Source organism: Salvelinus namaycush, chromosome 32, assembly GCF_016432855.1.
Source record: "Salvelinus namaycush isolate Seneca chromosome 32, SaNama_1.0, whole genome shotgun sequence".
NCBI classification, from domain to species: Eukaryota; Metazoa; Chordata; class Actinopteri; order Salmoniformes; family Salmonidae; genus Salvelinus; species Salvelinus namaycush.
The window spans coordinates 10,018,532-10,036,087 of record NC_052338.1 but is presented as its reverse complement, the minus strand read 5'-3'; the positions used below and the strand labels follow the sequence as shown (position 1 = coordinate 10,036,087).

At 44.0% G+C, this 17,556-nt stretch overlaps 1 protein-coding gene across 1 annotated transcript in view; it reads left to right on the top strand.

The window, feature by feature from the left end:
• LOC120027184 (semaphorin-6D-like) overlaps positions 1-15,937 on the top strand; it is a 128,231-nt gene extending 112,294 nt beyond the window's left edge. The window contains exons 19-21 of the mRNA XM_038972066.1: positions 2,438-2,496; positions 4,122-4,175; positions 11,630-15,937. Coding sequence (XP_038827994.1) covers positions 2,438-2,496; positions 4,122-4,175; positions 11,630-12,984 — 1,468 coding nt within the window. The 3' untranslated portion in view covers positions 12,985-15,937. The remainder of the gene's footprint in view (positions 1-2,437; positions 2,497-4,121; positions 4,176-11,629) is intronic.
• The last annotated feature ends 1,619 nt before the right edge of the window (positions 15,938-17,556 follow it).

The window sequence follows — 17,556 nt, the reverse complement described above, 5'->3', positions numbered from 1 at the left end:
TCGGCTTCCTTTTTCACAACAAAGCATCCTTCACTCATGCTGCCAAACATACCCTCGTAAAACTGACTATCCTACCTATCCTTGACTTCGGCGATGTCATTTACAAAATAGCTTCCAATACCCTACTCAAGAAATTGGATGCAGTCTATCACAGTGCCATCCGTTTTGTCACCAAAGCCCCATATACTACCCACCACTGCGACCTGTATGCTCTCGTTGGCTGGCCCTCGCTTCATATTCGTCGCCAAACCAACTGGCTCCAGGTTATCTATAAGTCTTTGCTAGGTAAAGCCCCGCCTTATCTCAGCTCACTGGTCACCATAGCAGCACCCACCCGTAGCACGCGCTCCAGCAGGTATATTTCACTGGTCACCTCCAGAGCCAACTACTCCTTTGGCCGCCTTTCCTTACAGTTCTCTGATACCAATGACTGGAACGAATTGCAAAAATCACTGAAGCTGGAGACTTACAGTTGAAGTCGGAAGTTTACATACACTTAGGTTTGAGTCATTAAAACAAATTTTTCAACCACTCCACAATTGTTTTTAATTTGTTTTATTTTATTTTATTTTAATTTTGACCCCCTTTTCTCCCCAATTTTCGTGGTATCCAATCGCTAGTAATTACTATCTTGTCTCATCGCTACAACTCCCATACGGGCTCGGGAGAGCACTGCGCGCTAACCACAAGTCTGGTTCATCCTTGGGAGCAATTTCCAAACACCTGAAGGTACCACGTTCATCTGCACAAACAATAGTACACATGTATAAACACCATGGGACCACGCAGCCGTCATACCGCTCAGGAAAGAGACGCGTTCTGTCTCCTAGAGATGAGCGTACTTTGATGCAAAAAGTGCAAATCAATCCCAGAACAACAGCAAAGGACCTTGTGAAGATGCTGGAGGAAACAGGTACAAAAGTATCTATATCCACAGTAAAACAAGTCCTATATCGACATAAACTGAAAGGCCGCTCAGCAAGGAAGAAGCCACTGCTCCAAAACCACCATATAAAAGCCAGACTACGGTTTGCAACTGCACACGGGGACAAAGATCATACTTTTTGGTCCTCAGGTCTGATGAAACAAAAATAGAACTGTTTGGCCATAATGACCATCGTTATGTTTGGAGGAAAAATGGGGAGGCTTGCAAGAGGAAAAACACAATCCCAACCATGAAGCATGGGGGTAGCAGCATCATGTTGTGGGGGTGCTTTGCTGCAGGAGGGACTGGTGCACTTCACAAAATAGATGGCATCATGAGGAAGGAAGATTGTGGATATATTGAAACAACATCTCAAGACATCAGTCAGGAGGTGGTTCTCAGGAGGTGGTTTTAACCTCCTGACTGATGTCTTGAGATGTTGTTTTCCAAATGGACAATGACCCCAAGCATACTTCCAAAGTTGTGGCAAAATGGCTTAAAGACAACAAAGTCAAGGTATTGGACTGGCCATCACAAAGCCCTGACCTCAATCCTATAGAAAATTTGTGGGCAGAACTGAAAAAACTTGTGCGAGCAAGGAGGTCTACAAACTAGACTCAGTTACACCAGCTCTGTCAGGAGGAATGGGCCAAAATTCACCCAATTTATTGTGGGAAGCTTGTGGAAGGCTACCCAAAACGTTTGACCCAAGTTAAACAATTTAAAGGCAATGCTACCAAATACTAATTGAGTGTATGTAAACTTCTGACCCACTGTGAATGTGATGAAAGAAATAAAAGCTGAAATACATAATTATCTCTACTATTATTCTGACATTTCACATTCTTAAAATATAGTGGTGATCCTAACTGACCTAAAACAGGGAATATTTACTTGGATTAAATGTCAGGAATTGTGAAAAACTGAGTTTAAATGTATTTGGCTTAGGTGTATGTAAACTTCCGACTTCAACTGTATATCTCCCTCACTAACTTTAAGCATCAGATGTCAGAGCAGCTTACCGATCATTGCAGCTGTACATAGCCCATCTGTAAATAGCCCACCCAACTACCTCATCCCCATGTTATTTTTTTTCTTCTACTTTGCACCCCAGTATCTCTACTTGCACATTCATCGTCTGCACATCTATCACTCCAGTGTTTAATTGCTGAATTGTAATTATTTTGTCACTATGGCCTGTTTATTGCCTTACCTCCCTAATCTTACTACATTTGCACACTCTGTATATAGACTTTTCTATTGTGTTATTGACTGTACTTTTGTTTATCCCATGTGTAACTCTGTGTTGTTTGTGTCGCACTGTTTTTCTCAATCTTGGCCAGGTCGCAGTTGTAATTGAGAACTTGTTCTCAATTGGCCTACCTGGTTAAATAAAGGTGAAATAAAAAATGACACAAGTCCCAATTACAGTTGGGTAGGTGGCTGCTTGTGGCAGCAAATAGGAAAACAGGTGATGAACCTTTTTTACTCTTTCTCTTTTGCTCTCTCCAGGGCTGGCTTTGAGCAGGACATCGAGGGAGACCACTCACTGTACCCTGAGAACTGCCATGGTGAGCGATCATCAACTTCCCCATACAGTAGCAACAGGCTAATCATCTAAATATAAGCCCTGTAAAAAGAGAGTCTATTCCTTCATGGAAGTACAGTGCATTCAGAAAGAATTCAGACCCCTTCCCTTTTTCCACATTTTGTTACGTTACAGCCTTATTCTAAAAATAAATAAAAAATGTTTAAGTCCTCATCAATCTACACACAATACCCCATAATGAAAAAGGTTTTTTAGAAATGTCTGCAAATTTATTTAAAAAAAACAACATATGATTGATTTGGAAAGGCAGACACCTGTCTATATAAGGTCCACGGTGCATGTCAGAGCAAAAACCAAGCCATGAGGTTGAAGGGTTTGTCCGTAGATCTCAGATTGTGTTGGCACAGATCTGGGAAGAAAAATGTATGCAGCATTGAAGGTCCCCAAGAACACAGTAGCCTTTGGAACCACCAAGACTCTTCCTAGAGCTGGCCTCCCGGCCAAACTGAGTAATCGGGGGAGAAGGGCCATGGTCAGATAAGTGACCAAGAACCCGATGGGCACTCTGACAGAGCTCCGTAGTTCCTCTTTGGAGATAGGAGAACCTTCCAGAAGGACAAACATCTCTCCAGCACTCCCAATCAGGCCTTTATGGTAAAGTTGCCAGACAGAAGCCACTCCTCAGTAAAAGGCACATGACAGCCCGCTTGGAGTTTGCCAAAAAGACTCTCAGTCCATGAGAAACAAGATTCTCTGGTCTGATGAAACCAAGATTGAACTCTTTGGCCTGAATGCCAAGCGTTACGTCTGGAGGAAACCTGGCACCATCCCTACGGTGAAGCATGGTGGTGGCAGCATCATGCTTTGGGGATGTTTTTCAGCTGCAGCGGCTGGGAGATTAGTCAGAATCGAGGGAAAGATGAACAGAGCAAAGTACCAAGAGATCCTTGATGAAAGCTCAGCCAAGACAACGTAGGAGTGGCTTCAGGACGAGTCTCTGAATGTTCTTGAGTGGCCCAGCCAGAGCCCGGACTTGAACCCAATCGAACATCTCTGGGGAGAATTGCAAAAACGTCTAAAAACCTGTTTTTGCTTTGTCATTATGGGGTATTGTGTAGGGATTGATGGGGATTTATTTAAAAAAAAATCAATTTAAGAATAAGGCTGTAACATAACAAAATGTGGAAAAAGTCAAGGGCTCTAAATACTTTCCGAAGGCACTGTACATGGAAGAATGGATTTCACAGGCTTCCATGGTGTAATACCAAATACCTTCTCCCCTTTTGTTTGCTCTGTTATGGATTTAATTGATGTAACAATGTTTCATTTGCTACCTGTCAATCTGCCAGCTAACATTGAAGTAGTATGTTCTTAAGGTACACACGAAAGTTATATCAACAATTTTACTACACTACAAGAATATGAGGAGAAAAGTATTGTTGGGGAGAAAACAGCACATCTAAAAAGTATTTTATGACACTTGAATCCACAACTGGGTCACAGTTTGGAAATATCCAGAGCAGTCCAAGCTACTTGCATGTCACGCGACCGTAAAAACCCATTTGTTTTCTTATGTCTTTGTGAGCGGTATTATAATTCACTCCGTCTTTTGTTTTCGGTAGTAATGCTGTGTTTTGCTCCCATCAGCAGATGTTCTGGCGACCAAGCGAAACCAGAACTCCGCGGCAGACTCAGCCTACGGTCAGTTTCCATTTTTCCCCCAGTCTCTCTCCCTCCTTTCTCCCTGTGTTGGGTTCCACATTGTTTTATTGCAGTATGACTGAGCATAAACACTTTTAATTAAGTTACATGCAATGAATTTGCATTATCTATTGGCAATTTGTAGTTTCACATAAGGTTTCACACTAGACAACTTGAAAATGAAAGAATAGACAAATCTTTTCAGTGTCTGTTAAACCTTTTGACTTGGAGACCATACATACCATTATAGGTTTTGGGTTACTTGTAATTCAAAGTATTGTTTGTTTTGAACAGGTTCGGTTCGCTCATTAAGAGCTACAAACATTACTCTAGTTCCACATGTTGTAGAGAAGATTAAACATATGTTGCTGCTTTTGGAAATGGAGGCTCATGAGTAAGATCAGTTACACTTTTTAAACCAAGAGATCAAGATGAAATGGATCTCCTTGGGTAACCGATAGGTGATGTTCTTTTAATCTCACAATTCATGACTGGGCATGCCCAAGTCAATAAACCCCTCAGGTAGGCCTAATAATACTTGAGCGTCGTAATTGTTAATCGCAGAGCGAGCCTCACACCAGGGAAGACCCTCATTATGTAATATAATCCCAGCCTTAGCCGTTCACTGTGATGAACCCATGGAGTAAATTACACTATTAGAGGCTAATGGAGACTCTAGCCTCAGCTGCCAACAGGCACGTTGGGCATTAACCTCCTGGCGCAGGCCAGCCAAGCGTGAAGGTCCATGTCAGAGGAGTGATTTCTCAATTGGTGGAAGAGCCCAATTCCTACTGGATACTGCCATTTTGGTAATGCCAATTTAGTTTCAAATTGGGAATAGTGGCTTAGTTAAAAAGTAACATTTAAAACACATTTATATTAGGGCACATTTCCCCCTTGGATCTTGTGGCTGCAATGAACTGTACAATCAAGTCAACACAGATGGCATGTTGACGGAACAACATGTTCCAGTGAGTGAACTTTTCAACTAGCCCCCAGGTGCAATCTGTGTGGAAAATCATGGCAGTATCGCCTCCGCTGCCTCATTAGCAATCAATCCCATCATGCAGCAGCACACAGGGTTCAAGGTGGCCCTCCACGAGCACAGGGAACATAGCGGAGGTCACTGAAACCCCTCAGAAACACTGGCAATGCCAAAGACCTTGAAACGGTCTTGATGAATACGCAGAAACGTCGGGACTCCAGTGACTGAACAGGCGTAGGGAGCATGCCAAAATTTTGCCAGGTAATGGACATAGTGACTGTTTGTCATTTCCGAATGCCTTTGAAACAAACATTGGAACAAATCCATTTAATGAAGGCAATGCTTTACTGATCCTAGTTAAGAGCCGGGGGATGGAAATATCATATGACAACTTTCCATGACACTAGTATTTAATAGATTATGACTTTGATTCTAGAATAGTTGAATATATCATCTCCATTGTAGATTTATCCTACATAAGTTATGAGGATGAATCCTGCCCAAATCTTTGACTTCTTGTTTCATATTAGCTTTATTTCTAAAATGGATACTTTATACATAATGTAGAGACATACAGTGCATCAATAGGACATAGTGAATGCAGAGTTAGTTATCGAACTGCAGCTCATATAATAAATGACAGTGGCCTTGTGCCCATCTATGATTACTCAACAAAGTGGACCGCAGTGTTCTAAGAGATTGGTCCTGCGGCTGTAGAACATTGAACAAATCTCTGTTGACTTTGCCAGCTGGCTCGAACAGTCCGGTCCATAAATTGGCTTTGGTTTGTTCCGAAAGCTCGACAAGGTCTTTAAAAGGAACAAGAGCCCCGTATAAGGCCTTCGAAAAGGTCTTGCAGTCGAACGCTGCGCAAATGAACATAATTACCTGCAATTTGACTTATTTGGCAGTAACCGATGCCATAGACCTTCCCTTTTTAATGCATGGAAGATAACACAGAGACACTCCATTTGTAAGTGCTTCAACTCGTTAAAAACACTTTAGGAACTCGCGTTGGATCGTCCGCTCGGGTGGTGGTATGCAATTATGGGGCCGAGACGTAGCAGAAATCCCAACAGATTGTCTCATGTGCATGCATTATGTGGACGTCCACGTGGTATGCCGACCTCCTAATTACTTTTACAACAGCTTAACGTGTATTTCCTGTGGCTTATTATCACCTTGTAACAGTATACACCACGCGGGGCCCTATCAATAACACTCGCACACGACACACACGTCTTCACCTAGTGGAAATCCACGGCATAAAGAGAATCATACTGTAGTAGGTGTTACGCCGTATTGAAAAGCCTATGTGTAAATAAATGAAAAGGCTGGGGAAATGATTGAATCTTCAGTTGGTGTTGACGTTCAGATTGAGTCAGCCAAAGAGAAGATTGGTCTTTTGAGACCAGGCTGAATAGAATTTTTCTTACCACTAAGAACAACACAGACCTCCATTAACCCCTGAGAGTGAGTGAGTCATTATAGCTGCTTATCACGCTCAGGTTTTCATGTATTCAGCTTCTCTTGGGGGTGCCTAGTGGCTTTACTTGTTGACGCAGTTATTTCCCAGGCACATTCATGAAGGTAACATCAATCCTGAAGGGAAGCGCTGTCGTGTTAGGCTTGGCAGCCCCCATTGCAGCCATGAGGGTGCGCCGCATGAAACGGGCAAAACAAGATAATGAATTTCCTGCCCGTCAAGCGAAGTGTGCATATGGGAAAGCCAATGATTCCAGTGGCATCTATCCTACAGATAGGCGAGGCGTTGTACAGACCCAACATCAATGTGTCATGGTCGGAAGCAGAGATTTGCCGGACTGGGGGTGAATTCACTTTAATGATGGGATGGTGGAGATTTTAACTGAAAATATTTTCATTTTCAAGGTAATTCTTTGTCATTCTTGTTTTTACTATATATATATATATTCATATATATATAGTAAAAACAAGAATGACAAAGAATGACCTTTCACTAAAGCTTTAGTTATTGCTGTAACGGCTGTCCTCGCTGACAGAAGGAGAGGACCAAAACGCAGAGTGTTTAGTGTTCATTATTTAATGAAAGTCAACAAAACACTTCAAAATACAAAACAACCAACAAACGTGACAAAACCGAAACAGTCCTGTGTGGCACAAACACTGACACAGGAACAAACACCCACAAAACACACGTGAAACCCCGGCTGCCTTAGTATGATTCTCAATCAGGGACAACGATTGACAGCTGCCTCTGATTGAGAATCATACCAGGCCGAACACAAAATCCCAACATAGAAAATCACACATAGACAAACCCACCCAACTCACGCCCTGACCAACTAAATAAATACAAGACAAAAGAAAACAAGTCAGGAACGTGACAATTGCATTTTCAGCATTCTCACTAAAAGGCTTTACAGACCTGTCTTCATAGAAGATTTATTAAAGAGATTCCCCAATACTCTTATTAAAATGTGGATTATTTTAACAAATCACAAGCTTCTCCAGCATACAGCATTTTTCTGTATTACTTAATGTTCCAATTGTCCTGGCTCAAGGGTACTCATAAAACCAAGTTCAGAAGATAAATGTGTGACTATAAACCCAGGCAGAAATACATTACTGGCAACCAGAAGTAGAGCTCTGCTGAACCTAAAGACCTGCTGAAAATACCAGATGCTCCCCATTTGAATTGGATACGTGAAAATGCACTATTTTCTAGTTATATAACTAGGAAACGTATTATACTATGCAAACTGTTTGACTTTTCCGATTATGTTCCCTGGCGGGCTCTAGTGATAATGCCTTTTCCCCTCAACCACTAATCCCAAAATGCCTTAAATATGTTAAGGCAGCGTGCATATACACCGTTTTAATAACACTCGGAACAATAATATCTGGAGTTCAGTAAAGAGATGGGAACTCCAATTCCACCCAGTGCTAAATGTTTATTCGTCTGCCTGATTTATCTCTATCTGTGCTACTGTTAAATGACCGTTTATGACCTTTTTGACTGGGATGTATACAACAATGTATGCAATATAGGCTACAACAATATGTATATATAGGTAACTGCCAAAATAAAGGAAACACCAACAAAGTGTCTTAATAGGATGTTGAGTCACCACGAGCCAGAGCAGCTTCAATGCACCTTGGTATAGCTTCTACAAGTGTCGTTCTTCCATGCCAAATTCCATCATTTGGTGGTTTGTTGATGCTGGTGGAAAACGCTGTCTCAGGCGCCGCTCCAGAATCTCCCTTAAGTGTTCAGTTGGATTGAGATTCTGTGACTGAGACGGCCATGGCATATGGTTTACATCGTTTTCATGCTCATCAAACCATTCAGTGACCACTCGTGCCCTGTGTGTGGGGACATTGTCATCCTATGGGGGCGTAGCCATGGTAGCCAAAATAATGTCCTGCCTAGTATTTTTATACATGACCCTAATCCTGATGGGATGTTAATTGCTTAATTACCTCAGGAACCACAACTGTGTAGAAGCACCTGCTTCCAATATACTGTGCTTTGTATCCCTCGTTTACTCACGTGTTTCCATTATTTTGGCAGTTACCTGTATCTGCCAGAGGGTGTTTGTTCACAAAAACACATCAAGGCAGGGTAGACATTCTGATGCATGTTTTGCTCACTGGCAGTTCCATAATCCTTCAAAAGGCACAACCTGCCATGTCCTGAGGCCTGGTCTAGCCTCCATTGGCACTAAGCAGAGAAATCTGGAAACCTCACACTCCCTGCAGATATGCATATGTCCTGTTCATTCAAGCCAAATAGAGTGGGATGATCACACCCTTTTTTAGCACTAGCCATAATGCTTACACTTTGTGCCATATCGTGTCAAAATCCCGCCAAGATGAATGCTTAATAAACGTGTAAGTATCTCTTGTCTTTACATACAGTAGCATTGCTGTCCTGCCAACAGAAGTAACACTGCAGTGAAGCATCAAACGGTCAATTTTGATTGGTGGAAATATTAACCAGTCTATGCTTTACATAACTGGTATGGTCAGTGATAAAAGGCAAAATAAAGTGCAGGTTCCTTGGGACTGTGTATCTATCAAACTTGGCTAATGGCCAAGACAGTTGGTCACTGAAAGGAATTTAAGGAGTATGCACGGATTATTATTCTGTAGTGTCTCAGATCAATTCAAAACACAAGTCGTTGTGTGTCTGTGTCACACTCCTAACCCATCACCCACCACTACCACACTCTCTTAGGCCTAAGGTAACAGTTTCTCATTTCTGTCAGCAGCTCGTGACCTTTAAGGAAGACTATCAACGGACAGTGGGTACCGCAACATAGGCAATGTCAACATCCCTTGTCTCGCAGTGCGTGAATGCCAATGCGTCGGCCTATGAGTGGATTCTAATGCCGGTGCTGGAGTCCCTGTACCTGCTTACATATTCAGTCCCTGAATATTCCTTCCTCTGTTCTTTCCCCTGAATCATTCTCATAAAATGGCTTCATGTCTTTGATTTTGCCATACCTCCCGGGTGGCGCAGTGGTCTAGGGCACTGCATCGCAGTGCTAGCTGCGCCACCAGAGTCTCTGGGTTCGCGCCCAGGCTCTGTCGCAGCCGGCCGCAACCGGGAGGTCCGTGGGGCGACGCACAATTGGCATAGCGTCGTCCGGGTTAGGGAAGGTTTGGCCGGTAGGGATATCCTTGTCTCAGTATGTAAAATGTAATAAAATGTATGTAATAAAAAATGTATGCACTCTACTGTAAGTCGCTCTGGATAAGAGCGTCTGCTAAATGACTAAAATGTAAATGTAAATTTTGTGATAGCTTGGTTTCTAATAGAAGTAATTTGTACTCTGAGTTAGTGACGAGCAGAAGACATATTGTACAGTATATTGACTTTTCTTTGTTGTCAAATGGTATCTGGAGCATATCCAAGCCAATCATTTTCCGTGTAATAGCTGTTTACTGGAGTTGGTAGGTACCGCACACATACAGCACTGTTTTGACAACAACAAAAGTCATAACTCACTTAGCAGATCCCAACGTTTTAACCCTTGATTGCTACTCTAAAGTTAGTTGGCAGGCAGTGTCATCATAATCGCTCGGAGCACAGGATCTCAAACCGGTAGTGAAATCCGAGGCTTACCATGCATTTGGTTCCCATTAGAGGCAAGGAGTCCTCTGGGAACATCTTTCTGCAACTCTGTGACCTACTTCTGCGTCTATATGAGAACCACATGGGAGGGCCTTTACTCGACAGGGCTTTCGAGAGAAAGACATTCGCTTTGTTTGAGTCGAATTACCATATCTGTGTCTCTCGCCCCATCCTATTTTTAACTAATGTTGGAGAAAAAAAGAGAACGATGAGATGAAAATAAGCGGAACATGTTGCTGCTCACCGGGGGCAGATGATATTAGTGGTGGGTGGATGTGTGCATTCTATTTCGGTATTATTTTGCATAAAGTACATCATTATTATGTATGGTTCTACCTCGAACTTTCAGTTATACAAATCTGTTGATATGATGCAAGGACACGGGCCAAGTACTATTTCATACTTTACACTTTAACACTGTGCAATTACTCAAAGGAATCAAAATTCCATGAACCTACATGGTACCTTAATGAAAAGTGACTGACCACAACCTTTCTCAGGAAGCAGCAAGCTACGATTTCTTTAGTTACCTCAGTCCAGCACGTTCATCCACCCCTCCTAATCCCTCTGATGACATTTTAATGGAGCTCCCCAGAGTACACAGAGAGTACACACAGACCATTACCTCTGTTGGGCAAAACCCAACTCCAGCTGCTGCTATGCTGAATATGCCAGGGCACCGTTCTCATTTAGCCTCCCCATAACCAAGCCTCAATACTTGGCTGCAGTGTGCCAGTTTGAGCCCTGATAAGCTTCTGGATATCTAAGTGTTGATCTTGGCTAGTGTGAGAAGCCAGGTGCACCTGCAGTGAAGTATGAACTCAAACTCTCTCTTTCCCGGGGTCTTCTAAGCTGTTTGTGCTCTGTGTTTAGAGTCTGGGCTTATTTGGGTGTTTGCTATGATGAATGAGTAGACTGTCTGGAGGCTTCTCTGTCACAGCCTCCTGAGAGAGTGGCAGCAGAGTACTTGGCAGGATAGTGCTCCGTGTTTGACGGAGGGAAGAAGCGCTGACTTGAGGCTGGATTCAATCCGTATCGCGGAAGTTCCGCGTTATAGCTCGATTTAAATTTAACGGCAATCTTCCCGCGTTCGCAGAGACTGCATTCACGGTAACGCTGCGTATGTCATCTCAATCGGAAATTACCTTTACGTTTTAATGCGGATCTTCCACGGTACTTCTGCAATACAGATGGAACTTGATTTAGGATGAGTCATGCTGTTACAGTCACAACAGGGGGGACGGTTGAATGTGAAATGCTTTTTATGTCATGACAGGATCTGACAAGGTAACGGTTTTATTTTCGTATGGGCTAAGTCGTGACCTCACTATCTTTCTTTTTCTCCTTTAGGTGTCCGAAGGCTACCTGACATGGAGAAGTCCAGCCCCAGCATCCACTACACGCTCCTGATCGCCTGTGTCCTGGTGGCCTTCTTCCTCGGCGCCATCCTCTCCGGCTTCCTGGTGTCATGCTACTGCAGTCACAACGCCCGCCGTGCCCACCGGCTTGGCAAGGACCCTGAGGCATCCCTCCACCCCGCCCTCTCGCTGCGCAGCCTGGCCAAGCTAAATGGCCTGCTGGACGGCCAGCTGAAAGAGGAAAAGCTGGACGTGTCTACGCCCAAGATGTACAGCTCCTTCGTTCCCAACGGGAAGGAGCACACTCCGGGCAGGCATGGGATGTCCCTGGGAGACCCGGACCTTAACCTCTCCCAGGGGGAGAACCTCTCGGGCCTGCCCACCCCGGACTCCACCCCGGAGCTGCCCATCAAGAACATGAAGGCCTTCCGGAACGAGTGGGAGAGGAACCAGAACTGCAACAACGCAAAGGAGTCTAAGGCACCGCCTGGCACTGGTTTCGGCCTGGGTTCGTCGAGGTCCAGCTCGGGGGTCACCCAGCAGGTGTTCCCCTTCTCCCACAGCCTGACCAATGGCCAAGCCCTCGGGCACCTGCCCGAGGAGAGGAAGATCCCCAACGACGAGCGTGCAAAGGGGGCTTCGGCCTCTCAGTCCTCCTCCTGCTACCCGCAGACGGTGGTGGATGTGGCGGCCCTGGACGAGCTCCTCAAGCACATCCACGAGGTCAGCGCCTCAGGCAGCCACAGCATCACTGTGCTGACCTCACCGTGTGCTCCCCTGCCGGGTAGCTCCAGCTCCAGCCATAACCACAGTCACAGCCAGAGCAGCTTCAGATCCCAGCCCCAGATCCCCGAGACGGAGTCGGCCCCGTACTACAGCTCCTCCACCCTGCCCAGGGACAGTCTGACCCGCCGCCTGGACGTGCCCCCAGACACTGCTGCCGCCTCCTCAGCTGGCGCCACCCCGCTGCAGCAGCAGTCCATCCCCGAGCGGGGCTCAGTGACTCGCCACCACTCCCAGAGGCATTTAATGATCAAGATGGGCAACGGAGGGGCCGTCCCGCGCCAGCACAGCTTCAGACAGGGCGGGGTTGGGCCACCACCCCACCAGCTGCTCACCCGGATGAACTCTGGAGGTGGTGGCGGGGGAGGGGTTGGCTTTGAGGCCCACCGGCCACTCATCCCCAGTGCCTGCCTGACACGGCAGCACAGCTACAGCGAACCGCCCCACCTCCACCGCGCCGCCATCGTACGCCGCACGGCCTCCCTCAAGCCCCAGGTACCCCCCAAGCCCCTCTTCCTGCCCGCCACTTCGCCTGTAAACGAGCAAGACAATTATAACTACTGAGAGCTAGGAGTCGGACCGAGAGGCTCCGAAACGACAGACGATGTAACCGCGCTCCTCTCAGAGTTAGGGCAACTCCCCGGCGACGGGGGCGATTGAGTGGGGTTCGAGGGGGCAACAACCGGGACTGGCATATCTTTTGACGAGACTGCCGACAATAGCCTCCACACCTGATGAATGTCCTTATACCATATTGGTATTATTGCAATGCTACTTGATCACAGGACAGTGATGGATTAACAGCATATAGAACATGTGGTAGTAATAAATTGACTTGGAGGATCTGTACCCTCGTTTGAGGCCAAAGAATAAAGTAACGGGCCCAAAACTCAATGTAAAGGACAGATCGCAAGTCGGCCACCAAAGCTGGGAACAATGCCTGCTTTAGCTTGGACCCAAGGCCTCAACTTAAGAGAGCACCTCACGACACAAACAGTGCTCATCCTGCCTGTAATGTATGTATACTGTATGCGTGTGTGTATACATGTATATGCACTTCATGTTAAGATACCAGAGGGCAGAACCATGAAGCAGCTACATTGACTGTGGTGAGACGGTCAACTCCTAGCCATTTCTTAACCGTCTTATGACAGAGATACCATGGAGGCCCCACTCAGTACACACATTCGGTATATACATTCCTCGACAAGGGATTAAGCAATAACTTACCGTTGTGTAGTTAAGTATCAACTGTACCCCTTGATATAAGGGTAAGTATTATACTTCTTGCAGCATACCATAAGAAAAGACCACTTTGATAATGCTTGGAAAATGATTAATTCTGTATTAGTGGAATGATGCTGAGGAACGAGACACATGGCGTCAGTATAGACCCATCATGCATCACAGCGTTACTATTATGTTTGTCACTGGTGGATGGGGGCTCGGCTGGCCTGTGATAGGAGGCCGCCTCGGGGCCTGATGAGTTAGGAGAATCGTTGCCCTGCATTTGGAATTCTTACTTTTTGGACATAAATGCTACGATAACTCCAGAGGAATTTAACAAGCCCTCAATATGACTGTCATTGTCATTCAAGAAGAGGATGCAGTGCACTGCAACCTCGAAAATAATTAGTTTCATCCTTAACACTTAGTGAGAATTGGTTCCACATTGAGGTGCAATCATTCAGGCTATGTATTATATTAGCAACATAAAATTATATTTAAAAAGTCAAGTCTTAAAGCGGAGCCCCAAGAAATCACTCACGGGCACATAGCGCCCTCTTATGGACAAGCCCTTAATAACTGTGTAATAAAGTCAGTAATTATGTTTACCATATTGCTATTAACATTGTGGATGTTGTTGTAAATAAAGGCATCTGTGGAATAATACTAGCCAAACTTTGATTTGTATGTGTTAATGTGTGCCTTATTTAATAATGTGGTGTGGAAAAGGGGAAAAAAAGTCTGTTTTTGTCTCCATCGTTCTGTTGTCATTACAAATTCATTTAAAATCTGTCCTCCTGCACGGACTCCATATCAGAGGTTCTATTTCTGCTGACAGTTGTTTTTAAAAAATGCATTCGTCTTTTTTTTGTTTCATGCTCTTTAAGCTTCTTTATATACTGTATATTTAATGACAAAGGAGCTAGATGGAAAAGATGAGTAGATCTGAAAGTATATCAGCCATGTTAGGTCAGTGTCATGTTTCTGAAAGAGCTCTCAAATATGTTTGAAATGGTATGGACATAGGCTGAGGCATAACTCTGCTTTACAAAGAAATTGTATTTAATAAGGGCTCTATTCAGTCTGTAAAGCTGAAGCGTTACCGATTCCGATAGAGTTGTTAAGGTAATTTCCCATTGAGCCGACATGCGCAGCGTGAATGCAGTGTCTGCTAAAGCGGGAATATTGCCTTTTAAATTTCAATCACGCTGTAAAGCAGAATTTCGGAATGCGGATTAAATATAGCCCCAAGTGTGGGGCGAAAGAGGCTGGCTGAGGGACTTGCAAATGAAAATGCAGCAAGAAGGGCTGGATGGTTGATTGTCTGGTCCAACAAGTATGCTATTCAAATGAAGCTCAGGATTGTAGGTGTCTGAAGATGCCTGAAGTGATGCCTACAGTGAGCTAACAGTGCCCATAGGTTCAGTTATTTCTTTGCTATTACTGTAAAAGGAAAATTCCAAAAATTCCACCCAAAAACTATCTTTTGGTATTAGTTTCATTAGTCTATTGTTGATCTAGTCCCCAAAATGTTTTGCATGTCAGCAATCAAGTTCATACGGCTGTATTTCTGTGTTTTTAAAGTTATAGCTTAACTTGATTGCTGACAGTCCCAAAATGTTTGCATATGTCAACAATGGACTAATGAAACAAATACCAAAAGCTAGTTTTGGGGTGGAATTTTCCTTTAAATAGAGAAATAGCACCTGCAGCATCTGTGTGTGCAAGGAACCAAGACTTTGTTTTACGTTGAGGTTAACAAGTGAGTTGATTGAGTGTGTGCATAGCACTGGCACCTTCTCTGCCTCAAGAAATATCAAATAATTCAATGCTAATGTCAGTTGCAAGACACGTCATGAAATGCCTACAACACTAAAACCACGTTATCTATATCCCCTCATCTGGCCGCCTTGACAGAAAAAAGTTGAGTCGGGCGCTAGAATAGATTAATGTAAACTGGTTACATTTGAGTACTGTATGCCAATATTGAGTTTATATGCAATGTATGCGTTTTCAATTGCTATAAAAATCCCTTCAGAAGAATGCTCTCTGACATGCATCTAAAATGTATTTCATTTGACATCTTATTAATGTATCATACCCCTCACTCACTTGACCAATGAGGTTTACTTTTTTTGTAAATATAGCAAACCAGCAGTCACTTGCATCTCCATGGTGATTTCATTTATTTTTACAAGTGGACTATGCCCCAGATGCTCCTGAGTTCTATTAAACACAGCTGTATGTCCGCTACAATTAAAGATATCTAATAAAATGATCTTCAAATGCATGTTGTATGTGTGTCAAATACTTCATACAACTGTGTGGCACCTGTCGTACGTAAACCAAGTCAATAGGGGCCCAATTCCGACCTGAGTTGGAACGTAATTCCTTTTTATGCCCTTTTCTCTCTATGCGTATTCTGACCTTGTATCAAGGTAAGACCCAGATGCAGACCGTGTCGAAGTAACAATGTTTATTACAGCAACAGGGGCGAAGGTACAGGACGGCAGTCAGGGTCAGGGACAGGCAGAGTGGTCAGGTGGACGGGTACAGGGTCAGGCCAGGCAAGGGTCAAAAACCAGGAGGAAGAGAGACTGGGGAAAAGCAAGAGCTGACACAAAAAATGCTGGTTGACTTGACAAGCAAGACGAACTGGCAACAAACAGAACACAGGTATAAATACACAGGGGATAATGGGGAAGATTGGCGACACCTGGAGGGTGGTGGAGACAATCACAAAGACAGGTGAAACAGATCAGGGTGTGACACCTTGAATTTAAGCATGACAATCGCGTGCCATTCACCCGCTATTTGTTCAGGTGGCGATCGAATAAATGGACGTGTGTACAAATACGACGTATTCTGACCTTGACTTAATTCCCTAATAATTCCACCACCTTTCGCACAAGGAAACCATGAATATGGTCTAGCGAACCTACCGGTTCCAAGTGCAAAAATCATATTTATTTTTTCAGATAGAAATAACACCAGTCTCCATGCGCTGTAATTTACAACATGATAATACATATTAAACTGCCAATTCACTGTTAGTTCCCTTCAGTTGGTATAGGCTACAACAGGCATCATCAACTAGATTCCGCCAAGGGCCGATTTCTTCTTGAGCGGTTGGTCGGGGGCCGGAACATAATTACAAATAATTTGTAGACTGGAAATTGACTGTAAGAAGCCTAAACAGATACAGTACCAGTCAAAGGTTCGGACACACCTACTCATTCCAGGGTTTTTTCTTTATTTTTACTGTAGAATAATAGGCAAGACAAACTATGAAATAACACATATGGAATCATGTAGTAAGCAAAAAGTGTTAAATAAATCAAAATATATTTTATATTTGAGATTCTTCAGAGAAACCACTGCTAAAGGACACCAATAAGAAGAGACTTGCTTTGGCCAAGAAACACGAGCAATGTACATAAGACCGGTGGAAATCTGTCTTTGGTCTGATGAGTCCAAATTTGATATTTTTGGTTGCAACCGCTGTGTCTTTGTGAGACGCAGAGTAGGTGAACGGATGATCTCCACATGTGTGGTTCCCACTGTGAAGCATGGAGGAGGTGTGATGGTGCTTTGCTGGTGACACTGTCTGTGATTTATTTAGAATTCAAGGCACACTTAACCAGCATGGCTACCACAGCATTCTGTAGCGATACTCCATCCCATCTGGTTTGGGCTTAGTGGGACTATCATTTGTGTTTCAACAGGATACGCATAGGCCTATGCATAGCCTATAGTTAGCTTTCTTTCATTGATCCCTAATATTTTAAACCCGTTCTCTCGAAATTCTATTGATCCTGTCGACAAAATTCAATCTAACAAGGGACACCGTATTAAAAGGGATGGCTTAAGATACATGTACTGAAAACCCTTTTGAATGAAAACCCCACA